Source organism: Lonchura striata, chromosome 3 (assembly GCF_046129695.1).
Source record: "Lonchura striata isolate bLonStr1 chromosome 3, bLonStr1.mat, whole genome shotgun sequence".
Lineage (NCBI taxonomy): Eukaryota > Metazoa > Chordata > Aves > Passeriformes > Estrildidae > Lonchura > Lonchura striata.
Genome location: NC_134605.1, coordinates 8652173 through 8669939, shown reverse-complemented (window position 1 = coordinate 8669939; position 17767 = coordinate 8652173). Strand labels below are relative to the sequence as shown.

The following is a 17767-nucleotide window of genomic DNA, read 5'->3' as shown; positions in this document are numbered from 1 at the left end:
GAAATCTTTTATTCATAAGGACGCTTACCAAGGTTGAGTTTCTAGCTGAATTCTGGTGACAGTGCACCACAGTGGACTAAAGGATTTCATAAAATCATGCAGGAGCTGTTTAAAGTGCGAAAGCCAGCAAATATCCCAGATACCAAGAGGAAGGGAGTATTAATCAAGGCAGTGTTTCATTATCTGCTTTCTAAGCTATACCTTGCTGTCAAACAGTGACAGTGGCTTCACAGCCTTGAGCGAGAGCCTCATGATGGCGTAGAGGACGGTGCAGAGCACGAACTGGTGCTCCACCAGTGGGTAGTGGATGCGCTTCTGCTCCAGGGCCAGCTCCACGATGGACACCGGGCCCTCCACCGACACCCAGGCGTCCTCAGTGTCCAGCACAGGGGCCTGCATCTCATCACTGCTCACGTCTGCCTGCCAAGCAACACACCAGAGCAGTCACACACTAAAAACCTCCTACACGGGCCTGCTCTGCAGTGAAAGTAAAAAGGAAACTTCATGTTGTTTAGAATATCAGCAACATTTGTCTGAACTGAGCAGGACAGAAATTAGTATAACCACAGTCTTCAAAAAGATTTTAACCCATCCGTTCATTACATTCAATGAGAAAAATAAGAATTTACCTCTAGCAAAGTTTGCAGAAGTTCTGAACAGCAGGCAAGAAAAGCTGTCATTGCTGTGTCACTCATCCCTACATCCTGGTAACAAACAGTGAGATTTAAATTGTTTCAGCTGAAATTGAAACAGGCTTTTATTAGCTCTTTATGTCTGAGAAGACAGTTGACATAAAATACATAGTTCAGCTCAATTTCTTAACCTGTTATATTTAAATGTAAACAGATACTTACTGAAGTACAACAAAGAATTAACAGGAAAATTTGGAATAAAGTAAATGTAGTCATTTACAATACTGTATCTCCAATGAAGACTGAATCAATGCCACCGAATAAATTTAATTTTCTGATCATATCAGTTGTCTTCCAAAAAAGTTTTAACTAATGACATTACGCATGAAAAATAATAGTAATTTGTCATCTTAAGAGTCTCAAGCCTACCCTCTATAATATTTGAAGTTATGCTACTGCTCTAATCTGCTTTTTCAGATAAAAATTAATTTATACTTCTTAAAATTTGTAGCATTCTCTCTAGGGCTACATTTTCATTTTTTTTTAAACTTGCAAAAATAAATCACAAACCAGCATTACATTTAAGGCATTTTTAATTATTTCTTCCCACTCAGACAAAAGTAGTATTACTTGCCCGTCTACATAATCTGTCCTTTGGAGCTTTTCCAACCTGTTTTATCAAAAAAAAAAAAAAGGTAAAATATATCAGAACTAAATAATTTTCATTATGACGTTTGTTACCCACATTTTAACCTTTCAATTCTAGTTTCCCAATATAAAATGAGAAAATAGCTCAATTACAGCCACATGATACAGCTCATTGCACATCTTGTTTTCAACAAAAGAGTTGATACAGATTGTAAAGGAATGAACACCACTGATGCCCATATTTAGTTCATCCTTCTTAAAGCATAGGATTAGAAATAAGACCCCAAGGTCCTCATTCAAATCTCAGTTAAGAAATTCCCACGAATTCCTAGAATGCAGAACTAAAGCTGTAACACCAAGCATGGTATTAGGAATAAATCTGTTAGTTAATAAAAACCTTTCTCTTCTCTGCAGGTGTAACTCAGGTAGAAGAGTTATGGTGAAGGATTTGCATAAATGCATGCAGAAAAACTGGAAAAGGGTTTTTGCAGAAGCAACACTTCCTACAACTGTACACAACTGAGCCTGTTTGCTGAAAGAAATGGGGAAGATGATATTCTTAGAGATATATTAGTTCTTAGAGAGCTAAACAAAAAGCAAAGGTAGAAAATGAGAAAAGCAGAAGAAAGACAGGACAGGAGAGCAAATTCTTGCAGCTTTTGTGTTGTAGTTTTATTCTTTAAGTCACTCCCACTTACAAGGAGCATTCTTCCTAAAGTGCCTTCCAGTAAACAGCCCCACTGCATAGTTATAAGCATGAAAAAACCTGAAGCTTAGCGGGGACAAAAGACCACTCAAATTCTAAGCAGACAGGCTACATAACAGAGCAAAAGCTAAATTACAATAGTAGCAATAGTTGAGTGCTCAACAACATCTTCTGTATTTTGCAGTGAAATCTGGACTTGGAGATCCTTGGTAATAACAGGAAACAGGCAGAGGCACTTAAGATATTTATTGTTTTCTAAAAAAAATTTATATATGCACACACAAATAATTTCAAACTGTTTCACAAATATTTCTTATTTAGCAATTACAAGCTAAAACTGCACTTAAGTCTTCAGAGCACATCACCCAGTGTTTATCAACTGCCTCTAGTTAATCATCCAACAGATTTGATATTTTAAAATATGCATTTCATTATCACTTCCAAACATTAGCTACATAGTAAGTCAAATAAACGGTGATTTGAATAGCTAAATCAAAGATTTAGTACATTCCTAATACTTTTAAAACAAAACATCAACATGAAAATGTTTATAAATACTGGTTTCACTTTTTAGTTAGTAACAAAAACAGCCTCAAAACACTGCACTCACCTTGTCCATAAGATATGTAGCAGAAGAAAGCCTTTTTACTAGGAATGTACTCCACATCATCAGAGCAATACCTAGAACAATCACAGTCTTGTAAACTCCAGGTGAATAGAAAAGGGTGAACAAGAAGGTGGACAAAACAAGAAGTAATTGTGAATTATCCTCACTGATTATATTTGGAGTTTAGATTTCTCAGGAGGAGACTACACTGGTGATCAAATAGTCATAAGTGCAATTAATAACTTGTCAAAATATTTTATTATGCAGACTGGGTTAAACATTTTAAGTACACATCAAGAGAGCACCTATTTGCATACATAAATAGTCTACAAAAAAGAAAATGGTCATCACTTTCATTGAAAGAGGATATCAAAAAATACATGAAAAGTAATTGACTGCAATTGATGTTCCACTATTTAAATACAAGTAAAATTCATTTCAGAGCAATTTTATTTTCAAATGCTTTTAGTTGAACACATCAACTTTATATAATTAACTTACTTCCACAGTTGTGATGGAAACTCAATTTCACCATGGAAGAGAGAAGCATGGATGTCAGCAGAAAGTTTTGGGGTGGTTTGGTGATTTTAAGACAAACTGGCCATCACTATTATGAACAGCATTCATTCAAACAAACATCCAATCTGTTTTACAATTTAACAAAGGATCATTTTTACTAAGAGCTTTGTACTTACCATGCTGAATGTGAGCATTAATGATGCATCTTAGATGATCTATAGATCTATTGAGAAAACATGCTTCCTTATGGAAAAAAATAAATGAAAGTACAAGTCAATACATTATTCAAAACTTACTTCAAATGTAAATGACTAATTCTTAAAGGGCCCAGGTAGATTATCTTAAAGCTTTTACTTTGACAATTATAAAACTTGTAGAGAAAATTGCAACAGCAGAATAACTTACCAATATCTGACAAACGCATGCATGCATGGCAGTTTGTTTCAGTCATCATGAAGCCAACTGTAATTTCAGGGGTTTTTTAGTGTAAGTCCTGCTCACATACTCTTTGCTGAAAGGCACCTCACCTGACAACAGTATTTTTTTTATTTTTCAAATAAAAAATCCATTTCTGATAGAAAGAGTAATTTTTATTCAATTTTGCTATGATGGAGTAAGTTTTTAACAAATCTCAGAGGAATCTTCTACATCAAGTGATGTGGCACAGCTATAAGGTGTTCTAATTTAACTTTTATCATCATCTGAACTTAGAACATTTTCCCTTATAGAAACTATAGGACAGGAGAGGAAAAAAAGTAATTTTTTTCTATCTTATGACAACTCCCAGCAGTGGCCAGGAAATCTGAGAATATTCAAGAAATCCCTCTTTCCTCCCACAATAGAATGGGTTCTAGTCTAAAAAATTTAGCATTCTGTGACTTGTTTAAGCATATTTAGAACAGAGAAAAATATGCCTCTGTTTTGAAGTACTGAAACTGTTTTGTACCTACAGTACAAACAGCCAAAAACCTTTTTCAAATTGAACCCAGTTTCCACACTTCCAGTATTGAGAATCTGATAGCTTAGAAATGTACAGTGAGGTGCCATTCAGCCTCAGGACATACTCCCCTTTTCTCAATTCAATTTCCACTTGCCACAGAAAAATTGCACCTAGTAACTGCTTTCAAAGTCAGTCTTATTAATTGATGCTTTGATAAACTACCAGAAAATTGTGAAGCTCCTTCTATCAAGTTTTTCTTAACCATTATCCCCTGCAAAAGACATTTTCTTACCTCTGGGTCCTTATTCCACTGCACTACACATTCCCAAGAGCAATGTGCATGGAGTACATCCACTTCAAGACTACATGGAAATTGTTGATATGCTACTTGCAGCAGCTCTAGCAAAACAAAATCTGAAGTTAGAAGACAGACCTTTTTCCATTAAAATTTCTGCTACTTCACAACAACAGCCTCTGCAGATTTTTATAATTTGAAAAATTTACATTATTTTCTTACCTAGGATTCTTTCCAAGCCTGCAGCTGCTTCTGGTTCCTCAAGAAAGAGATTATCGTGCATTTCTACAGATTCTTCAGTACTGTCTGCAGTGTTTTTGTACTGGGCCACATTCAGTATAATCGGACTGAAGCCTTGCCTAAAAACCCACTTTGCTACAGTGTCAGCAATACCTCCTAGGATGTTGAAAAGTAAGAGGTAGAGTCAAGGTATTGCAGATTATTTATGGTTCACAATCTAAGAACAAGAGACAATACAGGGTTTTTAACTAATACCTTTAATTACATACAGCTAACACTACCAATTAAAAAAATTCCTAATCAACTGATCAGAAGCTTACAATGCAGTCTTTATAGTAATAGCTTTTAACAATTTTAAAGCACTTTTCTACATGATTTACATTGCTTTTTAAATTAAGAATGTTGTCCAGCAAAACAATTTCCAGTGCAGAATACATCATTAAATAGGTACGGATGGCTCAGAAGTCTATTAGAAGGAAAATCAACAATCTCTCCAAGAAAAAAAAATGTACCTTTTCCAGCTTCAAGCAGTTTCTTAACAGACAATCTGCCCAAAGGCTCAGTCTGCAGTGATGAAACTCTTTTTGTCCTTTTGGTCACTTTGCTGTGCAGTAGTGTTTGAAGTATCAGGCAATCCTCTAACTGTTTCAGCAGAAGTTTCCAATATTCAGAATCAAGGGAAAGTGCTTCCCAGGATTCTGTGTCTGAACCTACAATTATTTGGGAAAACTAACAGAAGATATAAATTGGTTTAGGTCTGTTCATTTTAAAGCACCACAATTTTGCTCATAAAAAATGCATAGCATTAAAATTCAAAGCTATATCCCAAGAGCTAATGCATTTTAAAGAATAATTTACTTCAAAGTGTGCATTAACTATTATGCAAAGATCAATTAACATCCCACAAAGCTCACAAGTTACACATATCCTTAGCCTAAAGGAAATAAAAGGACCTGAAGGATCATCTTACAGTCCCATTTTTAAGTTCATATTCAGCTGAAAAGTGAGTTAGAATTCCTTAAAAAGATTTAATTTTAAATCCTCCACTATATACACCTTCCCCAAATATGATTAATCCACCTACATTTCCATTTCCTATCATATTAAAAAATATAGATCATGTACCCAGAAATACTGGATCACACCACATGGCAGTTCTGTGTATTATTTTGATAATTTTCATGTCTATCAGCAAAAGCTCTGCCAGGAAACCCAAGAATCTTTCCAGATTGGTAGGGAAGTAAAGTGGGGGGAAGATACATGGCTTTATGGAAGGGAAATCTTGAAAGAAATAAATCTGTTACTTTTTTTTTTTTAAAGCAGAACCAAAGCAAAAGGGGCAAAGAGGGCATATAGGTAAAGGATAGTATGTTGCAACATATCAACATCTCTATTTTGCAACACTGCCAATTTTGATAAACAGAATTGCAATAGTTCATGTGAATGTGCAAAAATACTGAAACACTTCCTGTTCTCTAATTAAAAGCTATAAGGCAGACACAATTAGGAGGCTGGGGCACCTCTCCAATGAAGACAGGCTGAGAGAGTTGGGATTGCTCAGCCAGGAGGAGAAAAGGCTCCAGGATGTCCATTGCAGCCTCCCAGTACCTAAAAGGGGTCTGCAGGAAAGGGACTTTTTACAAGGGCAGGTAGTGACAGGACAAGGGGGAATAGCTTTGAAGACAAATAAGAAGGTTTAGGTTGGCTATTAGGAAGCAACTCTTTACTGTGAGGGTGGTAGGCAGAGGTTGCCCAGGGAAGCTGTGGATGCCCCTTCCCTGGAATGTTCAAGGCAAGGATAATGATGCTCTTGAGCAACCTGGCCTAGTGGGAAGTGTCCCTGCTCAGAGCAGCAGGGGCTGAAATCACACCATCTTTAAAGTGCCTTCCAAGCCGAACCAGGCTCTGGTTTTATTTACAACACTGAATACCACCTACATCACACCTAATCTCATTCAGACACATCTGCCTGGTGCTATTTGGAAATGGGATAATGTTCTTCATGTTGAATTGAAATGCTGTATGTAGTTTTACAGCCTTAATCACAACTTGGTAAAGGTACTTACTGCCAAGAAAACCAAGCATCCATCATGTTAAGAAGAGATAGCAACATAGGTACTACAAAAATTCAATGGTATACTTAAAAAAAATCTCAACTATGTTAAAACAGGTTTTCCATCCGAAGGTCAGTGGACTTCTCAAATTTATGTGGAAAGCATGTAGGCTTTAAGTTCATCAACATAATTTGCTATTGAAAAAGAAACTCAATACACAGTTTCCATATTTAAATATGTTTAGTAAATTATCCTGGCATATCATTCATTCATCTTAGCATAATGTTCTTCAAATCTGAATGCAAATTTTCAGGCTTGTCACCCTTGTGCCCAGGTTGGAAGGACAAATGCTGAGGATGTTACTGTTACCAGGACAGTAACTGGGAGAAAGGGGAGGTGTGAGATGAGTTACCTTTTTCTGGGTGACGCTGTCGATGATCTCTGCGGTTACAGAGTGTCCCACGTGGGCGGAGAGCAGGGCAGCCGCGCTGCTCTGGGACTGAAGGCAGGCCGAGCGCATCTGCTGCCACCACGGGGACACCGACTGCGTGTCCCACGACTCGTCTATGGCCACTGCAGCAAAGGGAGAGCGGGAAACTCAGCTGGGGCCACCGTGCAGGAGCAACCAACCCCAGAACCAGCACTTGTGAACACAGCTTGCCCATGAAGAACAATTTCTGATTACTCTACATAATCATTTTCCAGATACTTAGCACACGGGTTCTTGGATTGCGACTCAAGTTTAAAGCAGAATGTGAATTACTCATTCTCAAAACTCACTTGTAGCAAACAGACAATAGATCTGAATCACTAGGTAGCAAACCTGCTGCATGCTTTGAAGATCTAAGGGATGCTACATTTCACAATGCAGACAGATTCATTTGTGATTTCAAGATGCCACACATATTCATTGGACTCAAGCTGTCTCCCTTCAGGCTACCTTGGTTCAGCAGCATTAATTTACTCAGACAGCAGCAGTAGCTTATTCATGCTTCCTTTTTCAAGCTGCTAATGCTGCTCTATGGAGAAGTAGGCAACAAGGGAACCTGGCACAGATTTATCCATAGCAGCTGTGAGTAGAAGAGTCAGCATTTATTCATATGTACAATGTATGTACAACCTACTCCAAATTACGGCAAACTGACTTTATAGAGTACTCAAGTTACAAGTGCTGCTAAAGCAACAATAAAGTAAAGGATGCCTGAGAGCCAGTCAGCACAAATTAAAGAAATGGGACTAAACATTCAAAAAATGTGAGGAAAGTGAGCTAGACAGCCACATTCTGGTGCCAAATAGTAGTTGTGTCAACTTAGTGTAGAGAGTGAAAACATGGTATGATTAGTTAGTCCATGAACATGCAGCATTAAGTTTTGCTGCATAATTTGTGAGGGGGGGGAAACCCAAAGTGATAACAGACTCTAGTTACAGTAGCAAAATTTTGATAACAAGTTGCCTTTGAGTATTTTAAATGCACAACTCACCTTTCATTTTGCTCAGAAGTGACAGCATAGTGTGAAGGCAACTGACAGAATCTGGTTTGTCTAGAATATCTTTTTCCTTGGAAAGCCATAAATTGAGAAGGAGTGACTGTAAAAAAAGAGAATATGGAATTGAAGCAGTAAAATGAAACTCTAATATTGCAACACACCTAATGCAAACAGTTTCTCAAATAAGTTATGTGTTACAGAGTAAAAATGTTATATCCATGAACCATTATATTAACACCACAAGTTAAAAATATACAGCACAATGCACTCTATGACACATATTGAAATTAAATAATACAATCAGTACATTTAATTAGGAAGACATTCTATAAAACACTCCCTTTTGAAGGCTCAACTTGGCAAGCATTAGGAGTTATTAATATTATAGTTGAAAATTTTACACTTATAGTCCTTAATGAATATTTTAGATATTCCCACTAGAATACTCACATTTTCTACTAGAATATTTTCTTCTTTGTTTCCTTTGATATGGCTTAACTGGGAAATGCAAATATGAGCAACTAAAGAACTGAATAAGGAGGTATTTGAGCACAGCCTGAATATAGCAGTAATCCAAAGGACAACATGCAGACATTTTCTTTTCAATATTTTGTTTTCAAAATACTAAATCAATGTTTTGAAATATGTAATAAACTTCTTACCAACAAGGTTTGTGGGCTAAAACCTGCTGATTCCAGTGCATGGCACATTTCCTCTGTGGAACTCTCCCCACACAAACACTTCCAGAAGAAAAAGCTGCCTGAAGCAAGAATTAGTTGACATTATGAACATTATCTAAAAGCACAATCCCTCTCCTTACACTTTGAAAAAAGGCAATCTATTGACCAGGTCCCAGTGAGTGCAATACAAAAGAACAGGTTATATTCAGAATCACCTGGTATTCACCTGCCTGCCAGCTTAAACCACAACAGTCTTTTCTGATGCCCAGCAAGGGGCACAGAGGGTTGAGATAAAGACAGATATGACCAGAGCATGTTAAAACAAACTCCGCATAAGCACTGATTGTATTACTTTAATAGTCAGTGGTCAGAACGCTGATGGATTTCCTGCCAGAGCGGTGTGAAGTGTAAATTGCTGCAGACATTCTCTGTTGTGCTCTATCACCCCTGGGGGTTTGGTTTGGGTTATCAGGTACTGTGTCAGCCGGCTCATGGCACGATAACATCTCTGTCGTGACACTGATCTGCCTCAGGCGCTGTGCAGTGGGAAGGATTCAAAATTACATCTTTGCTCCTCCAAGGGCCCATCCAGAGGGAAATGACTTCTCCACCTCCCCCTTCTCCAGCTGAACCACAATCATTCTGCTCGACACTGCTCCGTACAGGCAGAGGGAAGAGAAGACCTCTGGATCTGATGGCAATGTGACAAGTACTGTGGCTACTCCAAGCCCAGCAACCGGCACGGTGGCTGAGCTAGAGAACCAACCTGACACTGAATCACTGACATCATACACCAGAAGAAATACTGGAAATGAAAGTGAGCTCACTCAGGAGGAGGAACAGGAGAAGGAGGTGAATGAGGGAGGCTACTCCAAAGTAGAGCCAGCATGAGAGCAGTAGAATGAGGTGTTCATTACTCAGGAAGGAACAAAAGGAAGAATTTATGAACAAGGAAGTAAGATAGAGATTTTTTATCTCTATCCCTGAGGGAGCTGCAAGATATCCGTGAAGATTTCAGTCAAAATCCAGGTGAGTACACTGTCATTCAGCTGTTCTCATGTTGGGATAACAGGGCCAGGAGCCTGAAGTGAGAGGGTTAGGAAGCCAAAGAGCTGGGATCCCTTTCTAGGGAAGAGGGCATAGAAAATAGGATTGGAAAAGGGGCACAAATCCTCAGCCTCTAGAGGCAACTCCTCCCAGGTGTGAAGGGAAGGAATCCCTATGAGGAATACATTACACATCACCCAGGCAAGCAGACTGATCCAGACTGCACAGAACAGGGTGAAGCCACCCTCTGGAAAGCTTGAAAGATGCAGTGGACTTTTAAAGGCTATATGGAATGCAGTGGGTGCTGGGACATTCAAACATTGGGATACAGAGGTAGCTACGGTCACTTGGTTGGTCAGCACTATGAGATCTGCCAATCAAACTAGTCCTGCCCAATCAAAACTCTACTGTACTTTCTACTATTCCTTAGAAAGGGATAAAAATACACTGGAAAAGAGAGTTTATGTTGCTCCTGTCTCAGGCAAAAGCAAACCCATTTGTGGAACTGCTTTTGCTAAAGGACCTGGATGCACTTGGGGAAGTCTGATGTGTACCTCAAGGGGATTTGATTCTGGATGAGAACACACAATGACTTGAATTGTATGTTAATTGCTATATAATATTGTATGGCATCACTACCACAGATGCTATATGCAATATCAATGGTATTACAATAAAAATTACCAAGATTAATGACAATTTAATTGTGATGAATCTGCCAAAGTGCAAGGATGCTATAACATGACAAGCACAGCAGTGCTGGAACCAGAACTGGTTTCAGCATGCAACAATCCAACACCACACACCACTTCTCCTGCCCTAGAGGACTACCATGACAGACGGAGCCCACAGCCATGGACTAAATGAAATCATTTGACATTTTAGAGGGACTTTGTTGAAAATCTCAACTCCACAAATTAGGGGTCCTTGTTGCCCCACCTAATGGCCTTGTGCTGCCTCTGGCCAGCTCCCCCATCTCTGAGGTTGAAGTCAGTCCTGCCATTAACTCAACTCTCAGAGTGTTCTGACCATGAAAGAAGCTGCAGGGTACAGCTGCTCTGTGAAGTATCCAGTTACCACTGTGCAATTTAGTGGTGTTAAATAACTGAATGAACAGTGGTTCCATGGCTTCAAGGTAACTGTATCCACAGGTGCAGTTAGCTTGAATTAATAGTCAGTCATGTAAAAGATTTGTCCTCCTTTTAGACTCTTATTCCAGGTAAGAGTCTAAAAGGAACAGTTACATACTACTTCAAGGCAAGATGGGTTGCTAAGGCCTCAAATAAGGGCTAAAATATTTATACTATCTTAGATTAAAATCAGTCTGAGTAATGTAACTGAGCTCAATAGCTCTTACCTAAAGCCACATATTCTCCATCTTCCATATTTTTTACAGTAATCACATCCTTTTCATATTCTAGATATTCTAAGAACATTTTCACAGACAACATGTCATCCTTCTCATCAGTCAACTGAGTGGTAGTTTGAGTATTTTCTGTTTTGTAGTTCTCCAGTAGAGTTTCAAGCCTATGAAAATCTTTTTCTTCAAGACGAAGCAGTTTAGCCAAGTCCTTAAAAGCAAAAGCAAAAAAATATCATCTCACAAAAGACTTATACAAGCAGATGATTTTCAAAACATAGTAAAAATTTAAAAAGTCAGAAGAATCAAAATATTCAATTTCAAACACTAAAAACATCTTTGAGAAGGGCCAAAATAATCTCCAAATCAGTTATTCACATTGCTCAAAGAGCTTGTCTAGCTTCCTTTTTAAAGACCAGAACAGATACATTTCCCATTTTTAGATTCTGCCCATAGCATAACAATCACCCATCAAGTAAACAAGCCTATAAAATACCAGTATGGTTTTGTAAATATATAAGCAGTTTTACAAATTATAGCAAAAGCATGCCAAATTATGCTGCTATGCAAGCATCAAAATTTTTAACTTCTACAGGTCCCAAAATATCCCTCCAAAACCAAAGTGAAGAACACACTACGTACTTTGAATAAAGGACTGAAAACAGGAGACTGTGGTTTTATTTTCCTTTGTATCTCAGCTTTGTGTCTCCTAAAGAATTTTAGGTAGATGAATTACCAGACACATGTACAAGGCTGGAGGGAAAGTATTATAAGTAATTACTTCATTAAAAGCTGCAGGCCACCAAAAGGGGTAACTTGCTTACCTACTTCTTTTATCTGAGGCTTTGAAAACATATTCTTATGCTTAAATCATCACTTCAATTTAAAAGACAACTGAATTTTCAATTTACTCACATTATCTGAAGGTGAAGTCTCTTTCTGTATGCTCTGGGAATTTAGTTTGCTAACCAGTTCATAAAGATGTAACAGCTTTAACTTGTTTGCACAAAACTGCAGCAGTCCTTCATCCACACACTCCAGTTCTGAGGAGAAATAAAACTGCATTTGAACTTGAACATGTAGCCTGGAATAGTGAAACACACACACACAGAACTGAAGGATTTCTGAAACTCACTGTAATTTTTTGATGCACTGCTGATTGCAATCATTACATTCAATTCAGAGCAGCTTAAAATAAGAATTATTTTTACAAGAGGTTATTATAAGAATTATTTCTATTGTTATTGTAAGAATTACTTTTACAAGAGGAAAGCTATGAAGCTTGTTTTAAAACTGGAGGTTGACAACGTGACAAATCTATTGTCTTCTCCTGAACAAAGACAAATTTATTGTCATCTCCTGGTTTAAGGCAAAACCACAGACTGTCAAAAACTGAAATACAGTTCCTTTTTTCTTTCATCAAGAATAACAACTATAATATCTTATTCATTCTGACACTTCAAACATATTCCTCTCATCTGAAGAAGGCTTGACCACCAGAGCAAGACGCTGCCTTCTGTATTTTTGCAATCTTAGTCTCAGAAATTTCATGTATTTATTGGCATTCAAATTCCAGTAACAATTAAAGCAAATAACATAGAAAACTAACACCAACATGTCCAAAAAACCCCCACCCTTTTATTTCAACTTATTAGTCGTGAAAGAAAGCTTTTCTGAGAGATCCTAAAATGATGTTTCTATACAAAAGATTCCAGTGAATACGTAAGTTTCACCTGAAGCTGCTTCTAAACATGATTTTCATTTACAAATCCTTAAACACTTTTGATACATAGCTATTAAAATCCTACCAAAAAAAGAGAAAAACACAGAGAGCTTGTCACAGAACTACTTGACTTTGAATTCACAACCACAGTGTTCACAAAGCCCAGGATCTGCTACATATTATCTTTTACCTACTAGACAGAAGTGGAGAAATATAACACTACTCTTGTGAAATTAGAAGCATGGAACATCAGTAAAATTTGCTGTTTATTGTAACTGTGGGGAAATAATGTTATGTTTGACAAGAGATTAATGATGAAAAATGCACAAACACACAGGCCTTAGGAAATATAGTAGTCTGTCAACCTCTCTTCAGATTTAAAAGTCATGTTTCTGTTTTCTTTTGGATGTTTAGGAGTTCTAACAAAAATGGGTAATACTATTGAATTAAAATGAGATAGAGAATTTAGGTAGTGAAGGTCTCAATCTCCTCTGTGTACTTCAAGAAAACCATAAAAAGAAACTACCACTGATAGAAATTAAGGAGAGATTTCTCTGATTTTTCAGCAAAAGATGTTGAATTGGCAATGGCTTTTTCTGACATAAGCTCTGAAATCCCTACCAAAACATGAAGTATTTTTTAAATTTCAGCAAAGTTTACCAAAAAAAGATACTAGATGTGGCCGCAGCTCAGATTCTCAGTGACATAGATTTTGTGCTTCAAGTATATTAAAATTCACAGATCATGCCACATCCTCACTTCCTTCTCTGGAGAGAGAGAATACATTAAAACATCTACAGGAAAAAGCCTATGGAACCTTCTTTCTAAAGGAAGATTTAACAGGACACAAGCACCCAGACCAGTTGTTTTTGAGTTTGTTTTGTTTGGTTTCTTAAAAAATATAATCACAAGTTACTAGACACACAGCAAGCATAGCCAAGCATATTTACCAGCAAGTTATTTGTAGTCTGCATTAAATAAAGACATAGAAAAGCAACATCCTATGATAGCTAGCACTGAAACTAAGCAGACAAAGCCTGGTCTTCCTGTGGAACAGAACATTTCTACAACAGTGTTACAGCACTGCAGAGAAAGTGCAAATGCCTCTCTATATTTGCAAAATCAGTATCCACCTACCCTGCTTTTTTAAATTATCCATTAATGTCTGAGTGATGTTTGTGAGAGATGAAAGTGGCACACGTTCACTTGTCAATATACTTTCCAAAGCCTGTTAAGCAGATATTCAAGAGAATTAAACATTCACTTAATCTCACTGTAAAAACATGCAAGTTCAGCCAACAATAACACAACTTTGATCACGATTTTTCATCTGTGTTTCACCTTCACATATATTTGTGGCATAATTTGTTCCTACAGAAAGGTCTTCTCTCTCTTTGTTATTCACAGACAATGCCTTGGGGAAGACATAAGTTAAAGTTCATTCCACTCAATATGGTGTAAAAAAGCCACCCAGAAAAAATACACAGAAACTCTAAACAGCTCAATTATTTGCTTCAAGTAATTCTAGGGTAAAAAAACTTATTTTGAAAGATTTACCACCCTGATAATGCAGTAATTTTTTTCTAATATTAAAGTATACTCTAAATGTTTACCTGTTTTTTTGTAGCAGGGTATTTGATATCAAGTATTAATTCCTTTGCTTCAGCTTCAATTAAATCTGCAAACAAAGACAATCACAATTTCAATTCCTATTTCTCAAATGCCTTCTGAAGAGCAAGTCAACCTGCACCACATTTAAGGTGCATATGGGTTCAAGACAAAGATTAAGACACTGTTGCAGAAGCTGCCAAAATAAGCTTGAGGAAAATGAAACAAAATAACAGAAACCCCCACTTTCTTAAAGATCATAGCTCATGGCACACACAGCCATCAGAATGCACCACAATTGTACTTGTGGTTGCACACTTACAACACGGATAATCCAAATGCTCTTTGAAAATACAATCTTAAGAAATTATACAAGAGAACCTACCTGGATCTGAGGTTTTAGCTTTGAGTAAAGCATTTAACTTCTTCACTAGATGCATATCTTTTGCTCGTTCACTCTTTTTATCACTGAAGGAAAAGAATTTTTAATTGTATTAGTGAAGAGATCTAAAAGTAATAATTCAATAAAACTGTATTTTTTAAATTATTTATGCTACTTTAAGGTAACATCCCAACAATGAAAATCATGTTAATCCATACAAACCAATGAGACTATTATAGAGTGCTATTCAGCTTGAAAAGGAACCACCAGAATTACTGTCTCCAACTGTTTCCAAAAGCAATAATTAAATTAATTTACTTATATAGAGCATAAAACATTCTTACCTCAGTGATAAATGGAAAGGTACATGGACAGTTTTTACACTTCCAGAAACTGGATCAACAAGGCAGATCTGGTAAGTCTGGGGCTGCCATCCCTGACTGGTCACATTGTTTAGACCCATTATTTTATAACCAGGATACAACAACCTGAAATATAAAAAAATTGCTAGAATTAGCAACCTACCATGTCCACAAACAATTAAAGAGGCAACAGGTTTTATGAAGCTAAGGTTTAAGAACTGCTAAACACCTTTAACAGAAAAGACTATAGAGTGATGAAATATGATGAAGTCTCCACCTCTAGAACAATAAGCAGCATTCAGTGGAAACACTGGGCAGCGCAGGAAGTGTCTGCCAGCACCACTAGCACTTTTACCCCTGGCATAGCTATATATCACTTTATTGCAGCAGCACAGCCACCATGCCTACCTGCTACTTGTTTCTTACCTGCAGTATTTCCCCACATTGAAGGCTCCAACCCGAGGTCCTTGCTGCGTGCTCCACACTTCCAGAATGCCTCTTCTTGGAGCATAGATCACAAGGAACTGAGCTACCCTGCTTGGACCCTGTGCATTCCCAAAAGGAGAAGAATCCATCTTCTCAGTTTCCCTCTCCTGAAGGTCCTCTACAGTCTGTATCCAACCAACTTCTGCATCACGGTATCCTTTGTAAAGAGAAGACAGAAGGTCACTAGTGTGCAGAAATTAATACAGAATTAGCACATCAAGCTGTAATCTTAAGCTTTGTTTCAAATTGTGCAACTCCTGACTCCTGCAAAGAACTCCAGTCCATTGACTTGGAACAGGGCCCACCAAAGAGTGGCCAAACGCAGCCTTCGGCAAAGCTTTGTGGAGGAACAAATTCTTCTTCAGAAGATATAAAAACACCCCAAAACTCATCAGGTCAGTACTCTGGACATTACATCAATGCAAGAAATTGAGGCTGCCCTTGTTGCACAGCCATCATGATGAAATGAGAATCTAATAATCTGTATGTCTTAGTGATTTTTCAAAGTTTATCTTCTCAGCAGAATTTAAGATGGTACTAGAACTTTTTAAGAGAAAGAACCTTGAGGAATAGTGCTAAAGCTCTTCCAAAATAAAATACAAAGCAAACAGATCAAATTTTAACTGTAGGCCATATAAGTATTCCAGGGATTTACAAAAATACCCTTATGGACTTAATATTACACCTGACTTTGGTTTGTACTGAAGCAATGTACTAGAATTCTTGGAATTCTAAGACTGAATATAAGATTCCCCAGTGTTTTGTAGAATATTATTTGCTACACTAATACCACTATCATACCTTTCCACATGCGAACTGCAAGTCCTCTTGTAACATCCAGCAAAATAACCCTTCCAAATTCATCTGTTACTGCTGCCAAAGTGTTACATGGAGAAAGACATATCCTTTCACCATGGCGCCGGGAGTCGGGAAGTCCAAATCTGAAAGAATAATAATGAAGCAAAGCCACTAGACACATCCTTTTCTTCAGAAATAGTTAGCTTTTCTTCTAAGGATTAAGACTTCTTTTTTTGAGGTAACAGAAGGTATGGGAAAAATTAAGAGCAAATAATAAAAAAAGTTCTTGTTCTGCCTACCAAGATATTTCATAGCTCTGCCTAAGTCTTACTGAAAAAGCAAAGTTCAGAAAGCAGGATAAATGACTGCACTGTCATGCACTGTCAGGCAATGACTGTACAGTAACTATAAACCCATGCACTGGAAGGGAAAGATGAATAATTATTTATCCAGAATGATAATCTGAAATGCAAAAAAGCTTAAAACAAATGACCTGCAAACTACCATCACTGCTTACAGCCACATGTTCAATTATACACCTTTCAAGATAATTTAAATAATTAAAAACACAAGACATCCAAAGCACTGACAGTGGAAAAAAAAAAAACCAACTTACCTCACTGCCAATGGGGTTGCAGGTTCCACTTTTGGTTTCTGTTTTTGGACAGGTTCTTCTTCATGTTTACTCTTCCAACCAAGCCAGCCGCTTGCAACAGAAGAACATAACAAGAATTACACTAATGGTCCTAAAAATATTCAAAATATTATGCAGCTAAAACTAAAAAAAAAAAAACCCTATGAAATTTTAAAAAAATTTATTACCTGGCAGCATTAAATAATGCTGAAGTCAGTTTGCTTGCAACTGCTAAGGCAACATGAGACAACAGTGGCTGTGAGCTACCCTGGAATACAGGAATAAAGTGTTTAGAAAGACAAGAAATAATCAGGTCTGAACCACCCTGAAATGAAGCAACAAAATCTCTAGAAAGCCAAGATATAGTTCTTAAACTGAACCCAACTGCAGAATAGTCATTCAGGCCTCCTATGGAGTTCCACTCAGAAAGCATAGCTTCAAGACTGCAAAATTTTAATTCATTGCCCCCAGAAAAGCCATTCTGACATCTCCTTACAATTTCAAAATCCTCCTGCAAGTCACTGATAGCTCAGTATGTTTGTCTGCAACAGAAGTTAAA

General features: G+C 37.3%; 1 protein-coding gene across 3 annotated transcripts in view; it reads right to left on the bottom strand.

Moving 5' to 3' along the window:
• RAB3GAP2 (RAB3 GTPase activating non-catalytic protein subunit 2) overlaps nt 1–17767 on the bottom strand; it is a 42117-nt gene that overhangs the window by 4163 nt on the left and 20187 nt on the right. For all 3 annotated transcript variants that reach the window (XM_031504241.2, XM_077781868.1, XM_077781867.1), the window contains exons 11-31: nt 17397–17476; nt 17191–17280; nt 16578–16717; nt 15717–15933; nt 15273–15416; nt 14932–15014; nt 14552–14616; nt 14076–14166; nt 12131–12258; nt 11213–11426; nt 8791–8888; nt 8123–8228; nt 7054–7214; nt 5100–5316; nt 4570–4743; nt 4345–4451; nt 3289–3355; nt 2597–2667; nt 1267–1302; nt 630–704; nt 202–420 (exon numbers count right to left, since the gene is read on the bottom strand). In XM_031504241.2, coding sequence (XP_031360101.2) covers nt 202–420; nt 630–704; nt 1267–1302; nt 2597–2667; nt 3289–3355; nt 4345–4451; nt 4570–4743; nt 5100–5316; nt 7054–7214; nt 8123–8228; nt 8791–8888; nt 11213–11426; nt 12131–12258; nt 14076–14166; nt 14552–14616; nt 14932–15014; nt 15273–15416; nt 15717–15933; nt 16578–16717; nt 17191–17280; nt 17397–17476 — 2583 coding nt within the window. The remainder of the gene's footprint in view (nt 1–201; nt 421–629; nt 705–1266; nt 1303–2596; nt 2668–3288; nt 3356–4344; nt 4452–4569; nt 4744–5099; nt 5317–7053; nt 7215–8122; nt 8229–8790; nt 8889–11212; nt 11427–12130; nt 12259–14075; nt 14167–14551; nt 14617–14931; nt 15015–15272; nt 15417–15716; nt 15934–16577; nt 16718–17190; nt 17281–17396; nt 17477–17767) is intronic.